This window comes from Dermacentor silvarum, chromosome 4 (assembly GCF_013339745.2).
Source record: "Dermacentor silvarum isolate Dsil-2018 chromosome 4, BIME_Dsil_1.4, whole genome shotgun sequence".
NCBI classification, from domain to species: Eukaryota; Metazoa; Arthropoda; class Arachnida; order Ixodida; family Ixodidae; genus Dermacentor; species Dermacentor silvarum.
The window spans coordinates 230,380,413-230,402,731 of record NC_051157.2 but is presented as its reverse complement, the minus strand read 5'-3'; the positions used below and the strand labels follow the sequence as shown (position 1 = coordinate 230,402,731).

General features: G+C 49.4%; 1 protein-coding gene across 2 annotated transcripts in view; it reads left to right on the top strand.

Moving 5' to 3' along the window:
* LOC119451037 (protein arginine N-methyltransferase 1) overlaps nucleotides 1-22,319 on the top strand; it is a 66,126-nt gene that overhangs the window by 3,833 nt on the left and 39,974 nt on the right. The window contains exons 2-3 of one of the 2 annotated variants that reach the window (XM_037714468.2): nucleotides 2,018-2,056; nucleotides 9,052-9,342. In XM_037714468.2, coding sequence (XP_037570396.1) covers nucleotides 2,018-2,056; nucleotides 9,052-9,342 — 330 coding nt within the window. The remainder of the gene's footprint in view (nucleotides 1-2,017; nucleotides 2,057-9,051; nucleotides 9,343-22,319) is intronic. The other variant, XM_037714469.2, reaches the window with a different exon arrangement.

Genomic DNA, 22,319 nt, shown 5'->3' with positions numbered 1-22,319 from the left:
TGACTAACTTGTATGGCCTGTTGAAAGTTGTTGCATTCAAATAAACGTGTAAAGATAGGTGGGATGCATTGTAGCAAAATGAACATTTATGTTGGCATGCTATGCATCCTATGTAATGATGTAGGTGGACATTTTGTGCCAACATAATTTAGTTGTCTTCAGTGGCAGCCATTTCTCCAGCTCACATGAAGAGAGGTCCTGTGGGGAGACTGGGCTTTTTCTCTCTCTCTTTAACGCATTGACAGGTTCGTGGCAATTACGAAAGTTATACAATGGCCAGAGTTGCATGAGTCTGAGCTAGTGTCCTGTATGTTATGCACATCATCAGCACATCTACAAGTGGTGTGCGATTTCCCTCTTAGGCTCTACATTTAATAACACAAAAAGATGCACTTGGGTCCCACATTTTTTTTTTTTTTTTCGTACAGTGTGTACTCTCTAGTATGAATCTTTCGTTATGAATACACAGACCCTTCAGAGTGTGGTGACATTTTTCATCGAGTGCATTTCTTCCCCCTTGAAATGTCAAATTTTCATTGTACCAGATGTTACAGCCTACTATACAGCAAAGATGCTTCTGGTAAATCACACAAAAAGATTTTGTGCATGCATGAACAGCCTTCGACTGATTACTGATGTGAGGCACTGCATCACAACTGTTGAGCAGATCTGACCAAGGATGTTTTGAGGGCATTAAAATGGGAGTTAAGGTTCCTTGGCATTGGCAGTGTCATGTGCAGTCAGCCAATAACTGTGCTAGATTTTCTTTCTCTGGATGGAACTCATTGAGTGTTCTCTTCTCAGACTTGTAGTGATGTTATTAGCCTCTTTGGTGGAATGGCAGAAGATGGGTTCATCCTAGGCCCTGGATTAAGTTCAGTGTTTTCACAGAAAGAGCAACAGTGCAAAATGCGTGTAATATTGGTAGGACAGCAGCAGTCATCAGAACTGAAGCATCCGTAACACATCATACCTGTGAGAAAAACGAGCAGTGCAGCTGTGAAGAGCATCCTGAGTAAATGTTGCTGACTGCAGGCTATTAATTGGCTGATTGATGACAATGTCAATCATGACCAAAACACTCTGAAGCCTGTTGGGAAAGCGAGGATTGCCACCGCTGTTGACAGTATGCTCAGACACCTTCCTTCATTCTGTGTTTGTGCAGACAATTTGTGCAAGATGCATCAGTAGCATATAGAACGTAGTTGCTAAAGATTTCAGTGCGAGATACAGAAGCCCTACAGCAATGAAAATGCTCTTTTGGGGTATTTTTAGGGTTAATCACTTTCGGGGGTGCAGTCATCGCTTGCCACCACGAGCACTTGGTAGTGATGGAAACATTTTAATGGATATTGAGTGCACTGTGTAGCAGTGATGCAACTTCTAGAGTTTGAGAATTTCCAAGGCCATGACTCGATAGCTGTTGGACATGGGTATTAGTTGCAGAACTCTTGTTGCTAGCGCATGTAGCAAGTATCCACCCAATGCCTCTGGCTAAGAAGGCTGGAATCGGGGAGCCTCATTGGGGTGCTGCTCGTGTTTAATGAAGTGAAGCTTGAGTTGCCTTTCTTCATCGTGCAGGCTGGCACACTCAAAAAGGCATTTATCTATTTTATTAGCTTTTTTTTTTCCTTCAGTTTTTCTTTTTTGTGACTCTGCAGTCACTGAAGCTTCACATTGCAGAATAGTTGGTAGTCATTTGTACTGCCTGCTACACTTCAGTGTCTTAACTTGTGCCTAATGCATGTTGAAAGTGAGGTCCAATGAGCTGGCCCAGATTTGCTAAGGGAACTTCAGGTGGCAAGTAATTGGTGTCAGAGGGTTTCGTTGTTAGCATGCAGTTATGGTTCCTTTTGGTCGTCGTAGTAAGCAGTGACTGGCCTAGCTTTCCGTCATGCGGAGTGGTTGGACAGCATGGAGTGATGGGGAGCACTTGGCTGTGGTTCACTGCGGGCCAAAAGGAACAATGACTACCGAGGAGCACAGCCTCACTTAAGCCCTTGCTTCCTCTTTCTAGGAGATGCGATTAGGCTCCGGCTCTGTGAACGGCCCCCAGGTGAGCCCCTACCACCACCACTCTCGGGTAGCGCACTGGTGGCATTAACGTTACTCATACTTTGGGTTGTTGCCTACCATCAGGGGAAAAATTGGGATTTTTCAAGAAGTTTGACAGGTTCTGGAAGATTCAGGGGAAAGACGGGAGTTTTTACTCAAATACTGTGAATCTGGGAAATTGGTACCTACAGTGGTTATGGTGAAGCTAGTGGTATGCCAGAAGGGAGCAAGATTTTCAACTCAACCTGTGCTATGGCCAAATAATGGTGTCATTTGCTGGCTTTGGGAGTGGGAGGTTGGAATGTCGGAGAACACGTGATTCAGTCCGTGCATCTTGCCTGTTTTTGCAGCTTACTGTTAGTTCTTGAGGCGAGCAACATGAAAAATAACTTAAGAAGACGACAATGCTGACGGCCAACTGTTCATCTTCCTTGTCGTTGTAATAAGTATTTTTTTCGGTTGCTTGCCTCAAGAATGGAACACCAACTTACCGAGCAAGCCATTCTTAACTATATTACTGGTAGTATTGTAGAAAATTATGGGCTGAAATAGTAACTACTTGGTGAGCAATAAACCACTTTTTTTTTTTTTCCTTGCCAGGGAATTTTGCACATGAACATGTCAGTGAAAACCTGGACAAATCAGGGAATTTGAGTGCCAGTGTAGTAGACACCTTGATATTGTTATGTGTAGATTTAAACTCGCATAATATTGGCACTCATAATTGTTTTCTGTCAAGGTTATTTTCCTCTAGTTTTTGTGCATGTCCTTTTGGCTGTGTGTCCCACAACAAACTTGACTCTTAAGTGGGCTGGAAAGTCCCATCATTCTAATGTTATGTATGGTGAAACTCCACTTAAATTATGCATTTGCTAATTGTACTTTTCATGGCTAAAGGAAACTGTTAGTCATGGCCAGAAAAACTATAGCAAAATAAGGGTCGGGGATGTCTGTAGTGCTATTAAATGCCAGAAAAGCAGCCAGTCTAAGCAACGATTGTTGTTAGGCACAGATCCGGCGGCGATTGGTTGCAGTTTTCGAGGGATCTTTTCTTCAGGCACCTTAAGTAGCGAATCTTTAGCCCTTCGATGTCCTAGACCTTCCTGGTGTGTCCATATCTAGTACATTTCAAGACTTGTGTATTGTAGCAGCAACCTGCTGTGCCCAGTTTACGATCGCTAATTTGGACCTATTTCTGCCTTTAATGGCAGAAAATTTGCCTATTTACTTTAAAAATGTACAAGCAGCCTGAAAAAGAAAGCTGCTTTTACTGAGCAGCTGCTGGCATAAGTTTTTTTTTTTTTTTAGTTTTTGTACTGTCACACTTGTCACTTATATAACCTCTGCCAAACTGCTATCGCTGTTGTGGAATTTCAGAAGTCTACGACATGTGGCAAATTAACTACGCCGAACCGCCATTGACCATTGATATTTGTGGCAAGCCGCTCCGCGTGGAAGTGGACACGGGGGCAAGCGTCTCCGTCATTGCAAAGTCGCGGCTTCTACAGTTTCTGCCTTCGGTTAATGTGCAGCCGTCGCAAGTGTTTCTGCGAAGCTATTCCGGGGAACTGAAAAAAGTTGAAGGCAAGGCTGATGTCCTTGTGAAGTTTCATGGCAAGGAGGCGGATCTACCCATTTTTCTGACCGGGGACAGTTCGCCTACTCTGCTAGGACGCAAGTGGATGCGCGAGCTGGGCGTCGGCCTCTCCAATGTTGAAGTAAATATACATGCACTTTCTGACATCAAACACCTAGTCCAAGACTTCGCAGAGGTGTTCGAAGGTCTTGCTACATTCAAAGGTGCTAAAGCGTTATTACATGTTCCTTCTGATGCCCCACCCCGGTTCTTCAAGCCACGCCTTCTGCCATATGCCTTGACAGATGGAGTCGCACAAGAAATACGATTAAGGAGAGATTCCATCCTTGTTCCTGTGGTAAAAAGGGATGGGCGCATCAGAATCTGTGGAGATTTTAGTGTCACCATCAACCCAGTAGCAACAGTGGACAAATATCCAATTCCAAGGATTGAGGACCTGTAGACTGACCTTGCAGGGGGCGAGAAATTCACCAAATTGGATTTGCGTGACGCGTATCAGCAAGTAGTGCTTGATGAGGCCTCCAGAGAGTATGTCACAGTTTCGACACACATGGGGTTGTTTCAGTACACCCGCTTGCCTTTTAGAGTATCGTCAGCTTCTGCTATATTTCAACGTAAGATGGAGAACTTGCTGAGAGGGCTACCACATGTGGCCGTCTATTTCGACGACATTCTTGTCACAGGTGCTAATGATGCTGAGCATTTCAACAACCTTTGTGCTGTGCTTCGCAAGCTTCAAGACTCTGGCCTCAAAGTGAAACTCGAGAAGTGTCATTTCTTCGTGCCACAAGTGGAGTATCTTGGGCACATCATCAGTAAGGAAGGCCTTTCCCCGAACGTCGACAAGGTGGCTGCCATTCTGCATGCCCCTGTGCCAAAAGACGTCAAAGAACTTCAGAGTTTCTTGGGACTTGTCAATTTCTATCGGCGTTTTTTGCCTAATCTTTCTGCACTTCTTTCTACCCGCACTCTCTTCTTTGTGATGGAAAGAAATGGGAGTGGGGGCAGTATCAGCAAGATGCATTCATAGCCTGCAAGCACCTGGTGACCTCAGCTCCAATTCTCGTGCATTTCCGCCCTGACAGGCCTGTGTGTCTCAGCTGGGACGGGTCACCTGATGGCATAGGTGCAGTTCTGGCTCACAAAGATGCTGATGGCCGAGAACATCACATTGCTTTTGCCAATGGAGCTTGTCAAAAGCGGAACGAAACTACAGTCAACTTGACAGGGAGGCCCTGGCACTTGTGTTTGGTGTAGATCGGTTCCACCAGTACTTGTGGGGCATACAGTTTGAAGTATACACTGACCACAAGCCACTTCTCGGACTGCTGGGTGCCAACAAGCCTGTCCCTGTGCAAGCATCAGGTGGGCTCTCAAGCTATCCGCGTACAAGTACGGACTTGTATACAAGCCTGGAAGAGAACTTGGCCATGCTGACTGACGCTCTTAGCTGACTGCCACTACCGAATGACAGCAGTGCACTGCCTGACCCCGCCGAGATTTTCATGTTGGAGGAGGCCTATCCACAACTTCTTTCAACTGCTGTGGTGGCACGAGCCACCAGGAATGCTCCAGTTCTGGGTCACGTTGTGCATTCCGTATTGAAAGGAGAGAACCTCCCAGCGGGGCCAGAGTGAAACCCTTTCAACACAAGAAGCTCAGAACTCGGTCTCCATGAAGGCTGCCTACTATGGGGATCAAGAGTCGTGGTTCCAAAATCACTGCATGCCCAACTACTTGGAGTACTTCACGCCAGTCGCCCATATAGAAAAAAAAAAGCAAATTGATTGCCAGGAGCCATGTCTGGGGGCCAGGCATAGACAATGACATTGCCAACAGTGTGAAAAGCTGCGCTACGTGCCAGGCTCAACAACGGGCTGCGCAGCCGGTCCAACAGATGCCATGGTCGTTTCTGCACCGACCCTGGTCACGGCTTCACATCGATTTTGGGGGACCATTTCTAAGACACGTTCTTAGTCATCGTAGATGCTTTCTCGAAGTGGATAGAAGTTTTCCCTGTGTCATCCACATCTGCAGAAGCTACCATTTCTGCCCTGAGAATTGCATTCGCTCAGCACGGCCTCCCTGACATAATAGTCTCTGAAATGGCCCTGCGTTTACCAGTGCACAGTACCTTGAGTTCCTAACTCGAAACGGAATACGCCGCATGCTTGTACCCCGCCTCGAACGGTGCAGCAGAGCGAGTGGTACAGACCGTAAAGAACAAGCTTAAGAAGTCTGGCTCTGGAAATTTCAAAACACAGATTTTCAGGTTCTTATTTCATTATTGGACAACCCCACATGAAGTAACTGGTTGGCCACCATGTGAGCTCCTAATGGGGAGAGTGTTCAAGACCCCGTTCTGCGGCCTAGTCTACAAGCATCGGTGCTCTTAAAACAACTGAAACAGAAGTTGAATGCTGACAGAGGGTCACGGCAGGCACTATTACTCCAACCAGGAGATAAAGTGTATGCGAGAAACTTCCGCATAGGTGCACCATGGGTGCACCTGTCCTGCCAGTGTTTTGGATGTCAGTCCACCGTCGGCCCATGTCCTTTGTCAAGACGGTTCGACATGGAACCGACACAATGACCACTCGCGCAGACAGCGCCATTTCATCTTGCTGGCGCAGAAGCTTTTCCTCATCTGGAGCAGCCGCTCATTCATTCTCCAGCTGTCCAGGATGTGCTTCATGAGAAAGAACCAGTCATACATCTCCCAGCTGCACCCGACGTGCTACATGAGGAACAATCGCCTGGAAGTGTATCTGGAAGTAGCTGTGCCGTGGACAACCCTGTCATGGATGCACCTTGCACTCCAAAGTTGCGGCGTAGCACAAGAACTCGAAAACCTATGATCAAGTACTCCCCGTAGCATGTATCTTAAGAGGGGAGGAGTGATACAATGTTTAAGTTGCCGGAATGCAGCGCCCCCAAGCAGCGCTGCCTTTTTGTGTTGCTGTTGCGCCATGCCTAGGGAGCAAGTGATAAGTGGCCGCGTAGTCGGCGTTCAGACGCAATTAAACATGCGAGTTCATCAAGACTAGGCGTGCTTGGCCTGTTTCTTCGGTGGCTGCGCTTCGCGGGCCAACATGGTTCACATTCACTGAGCCATACACTATTGTATCACTCCTTTACATTGTTTTGTTCTGTAACACCTGAAAGTAAATGAGTGCAGATGTCATGTGCTGTGTGGGACATGCACCACCATCGTTCAGGGCCTGCGTTGCTTGTGGCATGTGGCTGGGCACCTAGACATGGCCAAGGTGGTGCTCCATGTTTGTCTGCCTGTGTCACTCTCTGAGAGCATCGGCTGGCTATATGGCTCAGAAACCACGGATCTGAGTTCACAGTACAGTGGCATGCAATTTTCAACAGAAAGTGTCAACTGCTACATACCATTACACATTGAACTCTACTGGAACAGAGAATGAAATCTTGCATCACTCGTGCTTCACTGCAACGTTTGGTGTGCGACCGTTTGTTACTTGTCACTATAGAAGTGCCTTTTAATTCTGCTGGCATTTTGAGGTGTCCAGCTTGAACCTTTTCTTTATTTTGTTTGGTTCTTCATTGAAGCAAAGGGGGTGTGGGAAAGAGATCTCAGCTCAACGGGGCCTCCTAGACCCACCAAGAAGCCAAGGGCTTATCCTGCAGTATCAAAAAATAAATGAAAAGGAAGGCTTTGCTTGTGATCTCTTGCTCCTTGGATGATGCAGTGTGCTTTACATGACATCTAGTTCTTTATGTCCACTGTGGCAAAGATGAAATTTGCTTCATTATTGCTCCAGTTTCACTTTTTTTTTCACAGCTGACAACGTCAAGTATTTGAAAACTATTAGAAAAATATTCGCTTTTGTGAATAGGGTATTCAATTTATTATTCAAAAGTTTTTATATTGGCACACCCCTAATGGGCACTGATCTCTTGTTTGAAATCTGCTTTTTCATGGTAGCTGCCCAAGCTTGGCGTGTGTCGTGGCACTCGATGTAGAACTTTTATGTCCTTACTGTTGCTGCTTGCATTTTTTATTCATTTTGAGCAATGGCTGACACTGATTTAAATCACTGGTGTGCCTATTTCATGCACATTTTTTCATTAAGAGGAAGCTTTAGCTCGGGTGCTCCTATCTAAATACATGTAAAAGGGGAATTTGTTTTTCTCGGCAACCACTGCACCAAATTTGATGAGGTTTGGTGCGTTTAAAAGGAAAACTTTAAAACTGGTGACTGTTGGTTTTGAATTTTTTGTTGTCAATTGTTTATTAAAAATTGGCAAACATTGCAAATATTCAGAAAAGGAAACTATAAAGTTTACAACTCTAACTCAGCAATGAAAAATTATATCAATTCTGTGCATTGCATCTAATAGTACATCTAAAGCGGACAAATTTGATATATTACATATGAATCTCAAAAAGATTTAGTAATATGGAAATACGGCTTTTGCAGAACTCTTGTACGCAATGTAACGAATTCACGTAAGATATAAATTGACATACAGAATTTGTCCGCTTTGAATGATCTAATGGATGCCGTTTACAGAACCGCAATAGCTGTTCTTGATGCAGAGCAATTTGTAAACTTCTTGGTTCTATTTTTTCTGAGCTTTTGAATTTTTTCAATTTTTTAAAGGAATTCAGGCCCTAAATCGAAATTCCGCTTCCAACAGTCACTAAAATTTAACTTTATCTCTCAAATGCTACCAGTTTCATTAAAATGGCCCAGTGGTTATCTCGGAAACGTGTTTCTGTGTTTTACATGTATTTGAATAGGTCGCATTGGAGTTGGGCCCGAGCTAAAGCTTCATCTTAAGGAAGCTGGGCTTTTTTTTTTTTTTTTTTCATTGCTTTGTCCCAGGTACGTTTGGCAGTTGTGGTAGCTTGTGTCACTGGCTGGTGTTTCAGTAATGCATCTTAGCTGCTGTGTAACAGTGATTGGGGCACGATTTGGGCCTGCCATGAAAATTAAAAAACGACACTGAAAGATCGAAATTACATGAAATCAACATTCTTCAAAAACAGCAGAGACCAGGACAACGGAAAGAAGTCTTCCCACCACTCGTTAACCGGTGTTGCGAAAGTACTTCGGAGTAATTACTGCACTACATTCTTGGAAACCGGGTGAGCCTAATATGATTGCGCTCGTTTTTCAAGAATCTCATCGTACTGACTTGCCCCGCTGACGATACTTTTTTGCTGCATTAGTGCTTGCAGTAACTTCTCTTACTGTAATGTCCCAGAGATTTTCATTTATCAAGTCTTACCCTTGACAATTCCGTTGGTGCCCATTGCCAGCAGCTGCCCTACAGTGCCAGCCATTTGCTGTTCTGACGTGCCTCCTCCTCGTAGTCCTCTGCATGCACTACTGCATTACGCTTTTTTTTTTTTTTTGGTGCAGGTGACACCCCACAAGGTTGAGCAGAACCACGTGAATGATGCTGCCCCAGCACCAGCACCACCTGGAGGTGGCGGAGGGGAGGCGGGCCCTTCGGACGCCATCTACTGCTGGCGGTGCCAGAAGGAGATGACCGGCCTCACCACATTCCTGCCCGAGGAGATGACCTCCAAGGACTACTACTTTGACTCGTACGCCCACTTTGGCATCCACGAGGAGATGCTCAAGGATGAGGTGCGCACAGCCACCTACCGCAACTCCATGTACCATAACAAGCACCTCTTCAAGGGAAAGGTGAGCAAGCAAACTGACCTCCATTTATTTCGACTTTATTGGCATGTGTACGTTGTTTCACCGGCTAACAAATGTTTCACCCGACACAAAACATGCCTTCCTCTCTTGACCATCGTCACCGATTCTATGGTGAAAGTCTGTCTAATCAGACTGTGGGCATGAAGTGAATACATACTCGAGCACCAGTGACTACGCTGCAGTCCACTTCTAACGATATCAAGAATATCATCACTATATTTGGACTGCCGTAAAGAAAAAGAAAAGCTGCCGAACATACCTTTGTAGCTCCGAAACGAAATTTGCCATTTGCGATGAAATATTGATGTAGACAGTAGGCTGTGAAAAATAAAACGTTTAATACCTTGAAACAGCGTGTGAAACCGTTAGGTGCGCTGAAGTAGTCGGAAAGCTACGCTTGTTTTCGCGGAAGCTTCAGGTTTAAAACTGCGGTGTGAATCGCATCCAGCTGCTGCACGAACACTGGTGGCTGTAATTTAGCGTGCATGAAATCAATGAGCAACTCGATCGACGACAGTGGACCTTGATTCAACATCTGGGTTGGTGTCAGAGGGGCCGTTGTCAATCTCGTCGTCACTGCTGCTGCTGTCGCCGCCTCCGCCAGACAACGCTCGCCTTAACAGACAACGCTCGCCAGACAACGATCGCCCTGTCGGAGATATTTCCGCAGAACAAGGCAGCACTATCTGCACTCAGAAACTCCTCCATTGAAGCACTACCTATTCCTCGTCAGTAATGACGTGCTCCTAGAGTTCGGACACCACCGAGTTGGTTTCGCCCGTGGGGCTTTCGTCGTGGTGCACGAAGCCCGCCTTTTCCGTTGATCGGCATGGACACTGCTTCTAGCCTTCATGATCGTGGCGCTCCCGGTTTTCATAATCATCATCAACTGCGCGAGCTCGTACTTCGAGTCTTGCAAAATTTGCAGCTTCGTCTCGAGAGACGCAGCTTTGCGCTTTGTCGGCGCAACTCCCGCTGCTTCCGCGGTGCATTTCCGCACTCGCTGAGAGAGGGAGATTGTGCAGGGAGCGTGGGCCGCGCAGGCGCCGCTTGCTTATAGATTTCTCCCCCCTCTTGCAAAATCAGTTTCGTCTCAGGCGCACCTGCCGCTGCTTCCGTTGAGAGAGAGCGCGGCAGGGAGCGCAGGCCCCCCTCGCCAGAGGAGACGTTGCCTTCGCTTATCGCCTTTCTTCCGCCCTCCCCTCGCGCGAGCGCTGATGACGCGGGGGCGAAGCAGCTGGCTGCCGTCTTGTGCATGCTGCACCAACTTGCGATTCTCTCCGTGGCTTTCGCAATCGGCGCGCGGGCGGGATGCGCTGCGCGGTAAGAGCGGCAGATACGAACTAGCGTAGGCAAACTTTTACCCCGTCTCGGTTAAGGGCAACGTAGGAACGCAATTTTGCACGATTATTCTGCATGAAAAGCACCGCCCAGAAGCAAAATTTCAATCGGTATATCCGATATGCGGTGAATAATATATCGTTATACATGGGTTATTTTCTCATAGCCCCAATGCATAAGTTGATACTCTTAGGTCGACTCATCGTTATAACCGATATATCGTTATATGTGGTATCGTTATATGTGGACTGCACTGTAGACAACCAGCAGTCATCAGAAAGAAAGTGAGAGAAATAGAGACCAGGAATTGGATACAAAGAATGGAAACAAAAAGGACAATGGAGATTTACAAGAATGTGAAGAAAGAAATGAGAAAGGAAAATCTGTACGATACCACAAAGGGCAGTGCCTTGATATTTGAGGCTCGAGCCGGTTGCCTAAGGACCAAAACATACCGGAGCAAATATTCGGAACTAGATAAGGCATGTGTATGCTGCAGTAAAGAGAGGTGTGCAAAAATGCTAGATAAAGAACACGTATAGTATACCTGATTAAATCGAGCAGGCTAGGTGACTATTTGTCGCCGCCCCGTTTCAGAGGGGATGCCAATAAATCATCATCGAAACAAGTGAGAAGTCTTCGTCTTATCGCCAACAAGGTGCGATAGAGCTTTTGTGGTCTCCAAAATAGGAAAGGCAAAAACGGCAGCATCGCTTGTGTATATACGCGCCTGCCTGGGAACAGGTGTACTCGCGCCGCAGTGGGCGATAGACGATCGAGTAACAGGCGGTCACCCTTTGAGAGATTTGAAACCAGATAGCCATCAGTTTAGCGCGTGCTACAAGCGGGATCCGCCTCAGGAGAAACCATAACTTGCCGCCAGTGCCGCGTGTGCCTTAATGTGCGAGCGATTAAAGTTCCTATATAGGAAAACCAGATGGGATGATGAAGTTAGGAAATTTGCTGGCGCAAGTTGGAATACGCTAGCGCAAGACAGGGGTAATTGGAGATCACAGGGAGAGGCCTTCGTCCTGCAGTGGACATAAAATATAGGCTGATGATGATGATGATAAGAAAAGTACCGCCATCTTTTGATCAATGCCGCTTCTCTCTCTCCTGTATCTCCAATTGGATGATGATAGAGTGCGCTTTCATTTCTTTATATTTTGTTTTTTTCTGCCTCGGAGCCATGTTGAAAGTCGCACTGCGCAGTCGCCGGCGGCGGCGCGCGCCCGGCCTGAAAGCTTCGACGTGGACTTTCTAGGAGCGCCACCGTCGACTTTCTTTCACAAGCAAAAAGTAAAGAAAAAAACAAGCGCTTTAGGAGAGGAGACGGCGGAGGAAAGAGTACATGGCGCTACTTTTACCATATAGGGACTTTACGAGCGATAGCCAACACACCATTGCCTTAAAAAAAAAAAAAAGGAGCGGCGCTGGCGCACGTAAAAAATTCCATGTGTTTCCGTCTAGCGGCAGCACATATCAAGCGAAAAAAATGATCGAAAGAGGTGCGCTTTTTAAGGGGGACGCGGGGATCGGATCGCGAAAATCACGAGAAAAATCGGTTTTTGGAAACGCCGCATTTCTGCTATCTGCAATGCCTAATCTATGCTGTATCAAAATGCTTTGGCTGAAAACGCACTAAAAGTGCCAGAAAAAAATTTGTCAGTGCGCAGGGCGAGAAAACAGCTTTAAACGGCATATTTTTAAGGTTTGGTGCATGATAGTTGGGACACCCTGTATGTCTTGCACTCATATCAGGATGTGCCCACGCTCGCCTTTGATTAAATGAGCATTGCAACGCTTTTTGTGGCTCACCATATTTGCTCTGAGTCATGAGGGAGGTAGTGGCCGAATACTGCACCAGGGAGGCCAATTCCTGTTCTGGTGAGGGAGTGACTTTTGATGAAGCTTAGTGGGCCTTACTAGTTTGGTTGTACATGAACTAGTATAGCCCCACTAGCTCTCGGCAATTATTTTTTTTTTTTCTTGCCGGTGTCAGGCACCATTCATGCCTGAAAATGTAGTGGGCTAGAGTAGGATTCGAACTTACGACCTTCAGATTTGAAGCCGGGTATTCTACCTCTACTTCACGCCACCCTCGCGCAATATCACCGCAGTTCACGGAGCCATATCTCGTATTTCCCGCTACCGAGCGCCGCCATCTTGGTATCGTTCGAAAGCTCAAAGTGTCGCCGTTCCGCTTCTCAATTCGTCGGTCGTCGCCATCTTGCAACAAACGCACGAACACAAAAGAAGCGCGGGTCTGCTAGTGGTAGTCAAACGGGCCCTCCAATGAAAGCGGACCTCCGATTGGCTGCCGTGCTGAAAGGCGTCTCCCCATTGGTTACAGCTGCGGCAGCAGGCAAGACCGCAGTTGTCTGCTTCGCAAGCCACGCCGGCATCTTCACTTGACACGCAGAATTCGGATTTCTGAGAGCGCCCAGTTTAGTTATGGATCGTCACTTGTTGGAGAAGAAAGTTTGGACGAAGCACGCCTTCGGAATACGGACGCGCAAACCTCCTATGGCGAGAAAAATACAGCGATTCGCTGGAGAAGCGGAGGAGCACCCGACTGAACGTGCCGCGCTACCTTACACCGTGGAATACGTGCCGCGCTATCTTGCACCGTGCGACTCAAGCAGCGAAATCGACAATCGCCCTGTGCCATCGGTACCGATAACGCAGTCGACGGAAGACGCGTCAACGGAAGCTCCCGCGTCTTGGCGTACGGCCGCGCCAATCAGCCGAGATCGTATCGACGCGGGTTGAAGGTCACCATCGCCGGCAATGACGGTGTACTTAGTTTGATGCATTGCGCGACACGGACATGCCACCTCCGAGCGAGCCCCAACTGTCGACGAGCTACAGTGTGATAACCGAAGATTCACCGGACAAATAGTCGCCCGAACGGTGCACCATTCAGATGTGCCTCGAGCCGCGTTTGGTGTCAGCAGTGACGGCAGAATCGCGAGCATGTAGTTTGCGCGACTCCCTTCGCGTGATGTCCGCAACTGAACGGAAGTTCAATTTGATGGACTAGCCAGGCTATTAAATTTTCAAAGCCGACCAAACGAAGAGGCAAAGGTGCAAGAAGATGCTTGACAGCACTGATGCCAAAAATTAACGCCCTGATGCGTTCTAATAAACCTGCACTGCTTGCAAAACTTTGCAGCTCGTTTTCTCAATTGTTTTTTTTTTTTTTTTTGTCAGTCATCTCGCTCGTGGAAAGCATAGCACAACAATGGCTGGACCGATTTCGATCCAGTTTGTTTTGCTGTGATCCATAAACTGTGCTGCACATCAAGACAGTCTTGAAATATTCATTCATTTTTCAGTTATTTAATTATTTCAGAATAACTACATGGCTCTATGCAGTGAAACACAAGTCACATGCATTTCATGTTGAGTAAAAAAATTATGAGGGCATTAAAAAAAAATTGAACACTGTCTTGATATAGATTAGACATTTGGGCAAACATACAAAGTATTCCCAGTTCCGCACCATGTTTCGTTACTGTACCAGGCTTTCCACGAGCAAGGAACTTAGTATAAACTTTTGGAAGTTCTTATAAAACAAGAACTAATAAAGAGATCTTAATGAAATTTTAGATTTGCCTCTCTATTGCAATGTACAGCGTGTGTGCCAAATTTCAGCCCTTTGTGCCAAGAAACAAAAAAGTTATTTTTCATCCCCTCCTACCCCCTTAAATGTACAAGAGATACTGTACATGTACAACATTGAGGAATCCCAGGTCTTAAGGGGGGACGTGGGTTCTAAAAACTTTTTCTCTAGTTTTGGTTTTATCTGAACTAAACTGCACTGTCTAGATCAATTTTCACACTGATTTCACATCTATAATTAGTTTTTTGATAGCTACTCTAGTTCAGAAAGTATTAAAATCTGAAAATAAATTTCATGAGTACTTCTTACGGGGCTTTTTGGCAATTTATTCTTGTCAAAGACAAGAAGTAAGAGCATGACTTTAATGCCAAAGACTTGCTCTAGGGGGTGATGCTATTTTTATTTGTTTGAAAGCATAAATGTAAGAAAGGAGACCAACATTGACTGTGAATATGTTTTTCTTATTTTCACTCATTGTTACTTTTTATTGTAATTTATAAAATGATGCTAGAGAAACCGAAATAGCATCACCCCCTAGATAATTTCATTACGAATACACTGATACCAAACTTGTTATTGTCACTTCAAAACATCATAGAAAAAAGCCCCGTAAGACTGAGTGCGGTGTGTAAAAACATCGAACTGAGAAAAACGCATTTGAAGTTTAGACAGCTGCAACTTTTTCTAGAATCCAGCTACAGCAATAATAATGACATCATTTTGTAGTTCTATTCTTAAAGAGAATGACTATACTAAATATATGACTGTACCCTGCCAGAAAACTGGGAAAATCTTGTCATAAAGCCATGTACTGCCCCTAAACTAGCATGAGAAACTACATTTACCACTTCATGTGCCCGTTCCAGTGGCCTGCTAGCTAAATGAATACAAAAATTGTATAATAAAGTAGCCTTTCCATAGACAAATAAACTTACACAATGTTCAGTCAAAATCACGCATTTATGGAATATTTATTGAATGACCAAAATTGATTATTGTCATTCAACAACACTTCACTCTACAGCATGCCAGGGCTGTCTATGCAAGGTTTTTTGCTGGCTTGTGCCATTTTGAAAGCCTAACCTTGGTAGCACTACTGTCTAGATGCTCATTTTGCGACTTCCAAAGCTTTTGCGACTAGCAGCTTGAATTTCCGCTCCGCTCCGTTGCGCAGTATGATGCCAGACACTCCTTCAAGATAGCCGCACTTCTCGCGCGCTCAGCCGACTCGCCCACTGAATAAGCCGTATCAACGCGGTCTTGGATGCCGCGGACGCGCTGGCTGACGATCCGATGAAATCAGATGGGCCGCAGCTATGCCCAGTAGAATCAACGGCGACGTTAATGTGCCGGCCGTTCCGCTCGTGCCGACTGTTCGGGCAGCGCGCTAAATAGTACACCGTATCAACGCGGTCTTGCGCTGAATAGTATGCCATATCAACACAGTCTTGGGTGTTGCTGGATGCGCTGGCTGACGATCCGATGACATCAGATGGGCCGCAGCTATGCCCAGTAGAATCAACGGCGATGGTTATGTGCCACTTCGGACGCAACAGGTGGTTCCGGCCGTTCCGCTCGTGCCAAACGTTCGGGCAGCGCGCTGAATCGTACGCCGTATCAATGCGGTCTTGCGCTGAATAGTATGCCATATCAACACAGTCTTGGGTGCCACTGGACGTGCTGCCTGACGATTCGATGACATCAGATGGGCCATAGCTATGCCCAGTAGAATCAATGGTGACGTTAGATGTGCCGCTTCGGACGCGGTGGTTCCGGCCGTTCGGGTAGCACGCCTTCGTCCGCGATCTTCAGCCGTGCGTTCCATTGACGCTTTCGTTTCTTTCCGTTAGATTAACGCGTTATCTTCAGACGAGCGCAAGACGAAAAGACTGTACGTGAGCCGTGTGAACACAAGCGTAGCAGACGACCGCGAGAAACCGGGAGCAACGGAGATACGGTGCTCACGAAAAAAGTAAAAAAGCAAAATGGCCACCTCGGCGGGTGCGCCAGCCAATGGGAGGCTCGAGATGGGGGGCTCGCCTTGCGCTTGCGCGCTCCGCCCAATCAGAGGCCCGCAACCACCCTTCGGAAAAGCGGAGAGAGCGGTCGTTCAGCTTGAGCGGCGCCATTTTGAGCTGGCGCAAAATGCTCACAAAGAAAACAGCTACAAAACAAGCCCAAGGTGGCGGCGGTCGGTTGGTGGCTGCGCGCGCGGGAAGTTTGAACAAATTTTGCCTGCCGCAGGTCGTTTCGAGTCTCCCGTGGCGTTTTGAAAGCCGATTTTTTTCCTATTTACCGATCAAAATCAGGGTTAATAATTTGAGGGCAGCTGCTTCTAGGCCCAAACATTCCTAAGATCCGTTTTTCTAAAAATCGATTTTTCGGCAGTTTTTTACCATTCTAGAACCCACGTCCCCCTTAAATAACCTGAGAACAAGATTGACTAGAGATTTTATTGGCAAATAAATTCTAGGTAGAATCCTGCAAGCTTGCAGATGGCAGCACAAGGGCGAATTGACAGCTGAGAGCACCGGGACACTGAATATGGCAAATCAGTTCTGCAGAATCCTGCGATGTGGAGGAATGTTCATAAAAGGAAAAATTGTCAGCCACTCGAATGTAGCATGAAACTAGAAAAGCAACCCATACGGGTTTCTCTGAAAGGATTTTTTTTTTCCTTTTTTTTTTGCGATTGAGAACTTTGTGGTCTGGGATTCGATGCATATAGCATGCCCGGGCCCTTGCATTGCTCTACTCTGTGGCACATGCAACGTATGGCACTGCATGGGTCTCAATATCGAATACGGCAGCCACTTCTAAAAAAATCGCAGTTTTGCCCTCTAGACTGTAGTTTTATCGCCCGTATAAACTTGCAAACATTCGCTAACTATTTAAATTAGCAAGCATGGTGCCAGCGCGCACATGGAAACATGAACACATCACACTCGATGACTGCAGACACTCACTCTCAGAATGCTGGCATGAGGAAGCGCGGCAGCAGCAAGGGAAGTCGCCTGCATGCTGTGTATTGCTTCAACGCAAACTGAGCGGCGAGAGCAGAGCCACGCACAAAGGTATAAGCCGCCGTCACACCTAGACTCAGTCCCTGACACAGATGGCTAGATAAGGCGCGCGCGGCCGCGCAATGCGCAGTTGCTGCACCGCTCCTCCTAGCACTATGCGTGCAATGGAACACGGCGCGTTTCCTCCCCGCTTTCCTTCCTCGAATGTGGGAGATTAAGATGCAATCTTCAGCGCCAACAGCAAGAATGCGCCTGTAGTGTCCATAATTGCTATCGCAATAAAAGTAGGAGAGACGCTGTCGTCTCCGGGTTCTCTCAAGCCGCCTTTGTCCCTAAGGCTTAGGCTTGACGGCCAACTCCCTTGTGCTTGCCCTGTACTACCGGGGTTCGGCGGTATCAGGACTGGCAGAAACACGACAACGCACGATAGTGTAACAAGTACAAACAGGGTTTATTGCTCCAGGGGGAATTCGCTTGGAAGCAGGCTATAGAGTCGACCTCGACGTTTGTCGGGGTCGAGCGTGGTCGAACAAGGTAGGGCACGACAAAGGAAGGGAACAAGATGGTTACCTGAGCTCCGTCCTTCGTCGCGGCTCGCAGTCGTCTCCCTCGTCCCCGGCGTGCGCCGGTCGCGCCGCTCGCGACCGCCCCGCCTTGTTCTGGGCTCGGTCCAATGGGCGCGGGACTCCGCGGCCACGTGACGGTCTACGTATGTGACCGGTTCGACGGGAGGGGGTGAGCTCGCGCCGCCGGGAAGCCGCCTGGCCTTCCCGAGCGGGAGAACCGTGCAAGGAGCGTCTGCTCTACTCGCGTCTCCTGGCGCGCCTCTGGACGTGCGGAATTATCAGTTTGGCAGATGACTGCCAAACATTCTTTCTCCGTCACTGAATAGTTGCGCTCCGCCGGGGTCATCGCGCGGCTCGCGAATGCCACCGGGCGAAGCTCAGTCTCTTCCGCCTGAAGGAGTACTGCGCCAATTCCGAAATCGCAGGCGTCTGTCTGGATCACGAAGGGCCTGTTTAGGTCCGGTAACTTCAATGAGGCTGTGTCTGCGATGGCCTGCGCGAGATGGCGGAAGCTTTCCCGTTGCTCCGGCCCCCACTCCCAAGCCATGCCCTTTTTCAACAACTTTGTCAAGGGGGCTTGCATGCGTACGCAATTGAGAATGAACTGTCGGTAGTAGCCTACCATCCCAAGAAAACGGCGTACACCACTCACGTCTTGCGGTTCTGGAAACTCGACGATTGCTCGAAGTTTTTCCGGGTCTGGGGACACCTGCCCTCGTTCCACCCGGTAACCGAGTAGGCTCACTTCTGTTCTGCAGATTTGCGCCTTGGCGGGGTTGAGTGTGAGGCCGGCCGCCCGGAGTTTTCCCAGGACGTCTCGAAGATGATCCAAGTGCTCTTCGAAGGTGTGCGAGTATACGACGATATCGTCGAGATAGGCGAGCGCGTGGTGCCATTTGGCGTCCCCGAGTACGCGGTCTATCAGCCGTTGAAACGTGCTCGGACTTCGGAGAGACCGAAGGGCATCCGTACGAATTCGTAGAGGCCCCTGTGACAAGTAAATGCCGTCTTGCACTCGTCGCCTGGTCGCATCTCTACTTGGAGATAGCCTTTGCTAGCATCCAACGTCGAGAAGTGCTTCGCTCCACCGAGGTTGGAAACTATCTCGTCCACTCTTGGGAAGGGATACGCATCCTTCTTCGTGACCGTATTTAGTCGCCGGTAATCCACACAAAGACGGGAACTGCCATCCTTTTTGGGAACGAGCACGACTGGGAAACCCCAGGGGCTCGTGGATCGCCGTACGATACCCGCATCGAGCAGCTCCTGTAGCGCCGCGTCAATTGCCTCCCGTTTGGCAGGGCTGACCGGTCTAGGGTTGGATTTCCAAGGCTGCGCGTTGCCCGTCTCGATGCGGTGTTGCACCAGCTTCGTGCATCCTGGGCGGTCTGTGAACATCTCGTTGAAGTCGTTTAACAACGATAAGACGCGGTCTCGCTCGCGCTCCGTCAGATCCTCGGCGTCCGCCAGGAGATCGCACATTTTCTGATCCGGTCTCGGCGAAAATCCGTGTTGACAAGTCTCCGCCAGCGGTTCCGGCCGCTCGCGAGGCGCGTTGCTCTCGCCGAAAAGATTCCTCCTTTCCACTTCGGCGACTGCCGGTGCGGCGAAAGGCGTGAGCGGCGCCAACGGGTTTTCCCGGTAACCACCGTTGCCGAAATCGATTACAATGCCACTCTTCGCTAAGAAATCTCGGCCGAGGATTACCGGGACCGCGAGGCCAGCCAGATGAATGAATCGCTGCCTCTGCCGCCGCTGATTCCAGCGCACGACGAGTCGCACGCCGCCGTTCGAGCAGGCCTCTCCGCACGCCAATTGGAGAGGTAGTTTTCGCTGCCGCAACTTGACCCCTCTCTGCGCAAGGTGGGAGACGGCCTCGTCTCCGATCATCGATGCGCTTGCCCCGGTATCGAGTAATGCTTTGAACTTTGTCCCCGCGATTGCGAGGTCTATGAAGGGGGCATTCCCGTTGTTCTGCGCTCCGACTCGAAAGACAGAAGCTGCCGCGATGGTGTTTGCCTCGCGGGCCGTTGCCTTGGCCGCCGGCACTGTTACCGGCGGCCCGTCTCGTTTCCCTGCTGGTTAGGGCACTCACGCGCGATGTGTCCCGTCTGGGCGCAGTTGAAACATCGTACGGTATTCCGCGTCGTGGGTTGTGCTAAGCCGGGCTGCTCCGCCGATCTCCAAGCATCGGGCAGAGGACGGCCATCCGTGATCGCGTTTCTAGCGGATCTGCCTAGTTTCGGCACTGGCCTGTAATCGTCTGATCGGGCGTGATGTTGTGCGCTGCACCAGCCTTTTGACTGTATTGCCTGCGCGGTCCTCCACCCGCAAGCGTAGGGATCGAGGGCGCGGTCCGATATTTCGAACGGCGCCGTTGCACCTGCGGACCGACCCGGCATCGCAGCGTGCTCGCTGTTCGTGCGCCCGCTGCCGTGCCAAGCGCAGCTTGGTTCCAAGGACTCCGATGGCGGCGGCGGTGGTCGGTACGCGCGGGCTGCCGAGATTTCGGCTTGCACCCTGCGTGATTCTGCGGCCAGCTCGTTCAGGTCTCTGCAGCGTGAACTCCGCAGATAAAGTGCAAAGGTAGGGTGGCTTTGTCGAATTACCCGCTCCACTCGCTCCGTGTTCGAAGCGCTCGGATCAGCATACTCGAAAAGCTCTTGCATCGCCCGAACGTATTCCACCAGCGATTCGTCCGGGGCCTGTGTGCGTAGTTCCAACTCCCTCCGCATCTGCAGTCGGTAGTCATACGGGAGGAATTCGTCTCTGAACAGCCTACGAAACTCGTCCATGGTGCTCGCCGTGTGGCCTACCAAACGGTACCACCGGGCGGCCTGGCCGACTAGAGCAACCGGGAGAACTCTCTCCAACACCGCGCTCTCGCGCATGCCAGTCGCTTGCTCGTACTGTCGCAACGCCAGTAGAAAAACGTTGGCGCTCATTTGATCGCCGTAGCCACTGTACGTCGGTATCGGGACTCCGATACGAGGCCCGGGTGAAATTGCGGTTTGCAACACCTGCTGCAAAGCGCTCGCCAGAAAGTGCACGGGATTTGCCGCGTCTGCAGGTTTTCCTCCGCTATTGGAACCTCCGAAACTGTCCGGCCCGATTGCGGAGGTCCCTGTGTTTACTGGGAACGGGTCACTATCGGGCTCCGTGACGCGTGGTGATCTCGCTGCGCGACCGAGAGCCGAAGTAATTGTGCCGTTTGGCCAGACTGGGTGCGCGCCCAAGGTGGCCGGGGCGGCTGCGCCCGGGGCGCGTGCTGTTGTTGTGGGTACAACCCCGTCTGAGTTGAGCCCTAGGTAATGCACGCCGAAATTTTCCGACGTTCTGGGGACGCGTGTGGCGGCGAGAGATCCTTCGCCGTTCGAAACAGGTCTCTGGGAACCGCCGCCGTAATCCGTTATGTTTACGGCGCGCACGGAGGGAACCAATATTTCGCCGAGTGACGAGAATAGATTCGGTAGCTCGCCGACATGTGCCGGTGTGTTGGTGAGGTGCGCGAGGTTGGGCACTCCTACATTTGTAGAGTGTATGGGAATGTTGTACGTGCTTTCACGGCCCACGTTTGTGGGTGACGCGGCCGCTGCAGCCAGGCCTGAGTTTTCCCTGGCTTGACTGCAGATCTCGGCCAACTCCATGAGATCGTTCAGTTCGTACTGTGGGCTCGTCATCGTGTAGTGGGAGCCGGCTGCTCGATTGCGTCTGCAAGCGAGAATTCACGTTGGGCGCCAGTTGTCGTCTCCGGGTTCTCTCAAGCCGCCTTTGTCCCTAAGGCTTAGGCTTGACGGCCAACTCCCTTGTGCTTGCCCTGTACTACCGGGGTTCGGCGGTATCAGGACTGGCAGAAACACGACAACGCACGATAGTGTAACAAGTACAAACAGGGTTTATTGCTCCAGGGGGAATTCGCTTGGAAGCAGGCTATAGAGTCGACCTCGACGTTTGTCGGGGTCGAGCGTGGTCGAACAAGGTAGGGCACGACAAAGGAAGGGAACAAGATGGTTACCTGAGCTCCGTCCTTCGTCGCGGCTCGCAGTCGTCTCCCTCGTCCCCGGCGTGCGCCGGTCGCGCCGCTCGCGACCGCCCCGCCTTGTTCTGGGCTCGGTCCAATGGGCGCGGGACTCCGCGGCCACGTGACGGTCTACGTATGTGACCGGTTCGACGGGAGGGGGTGAGCTCGCGCCGCCGGGAAGCCGCCTGGCCTTCCCGAGCGGGAGAACCGTGCAAGGAGCGTCTGCTCTACTCGCGTCTCCTGGCGCGCCTCTGGACGTGCGGAATTATCGGTTTCCATAATCCCCACAACGCGGTACGATTAGGTGTCTGGTACGGCGCCCGGCACAATTGTACCCACCGGCCGCCATATCAGACGCCGCATCGTACCGTGTGTCTCCTACA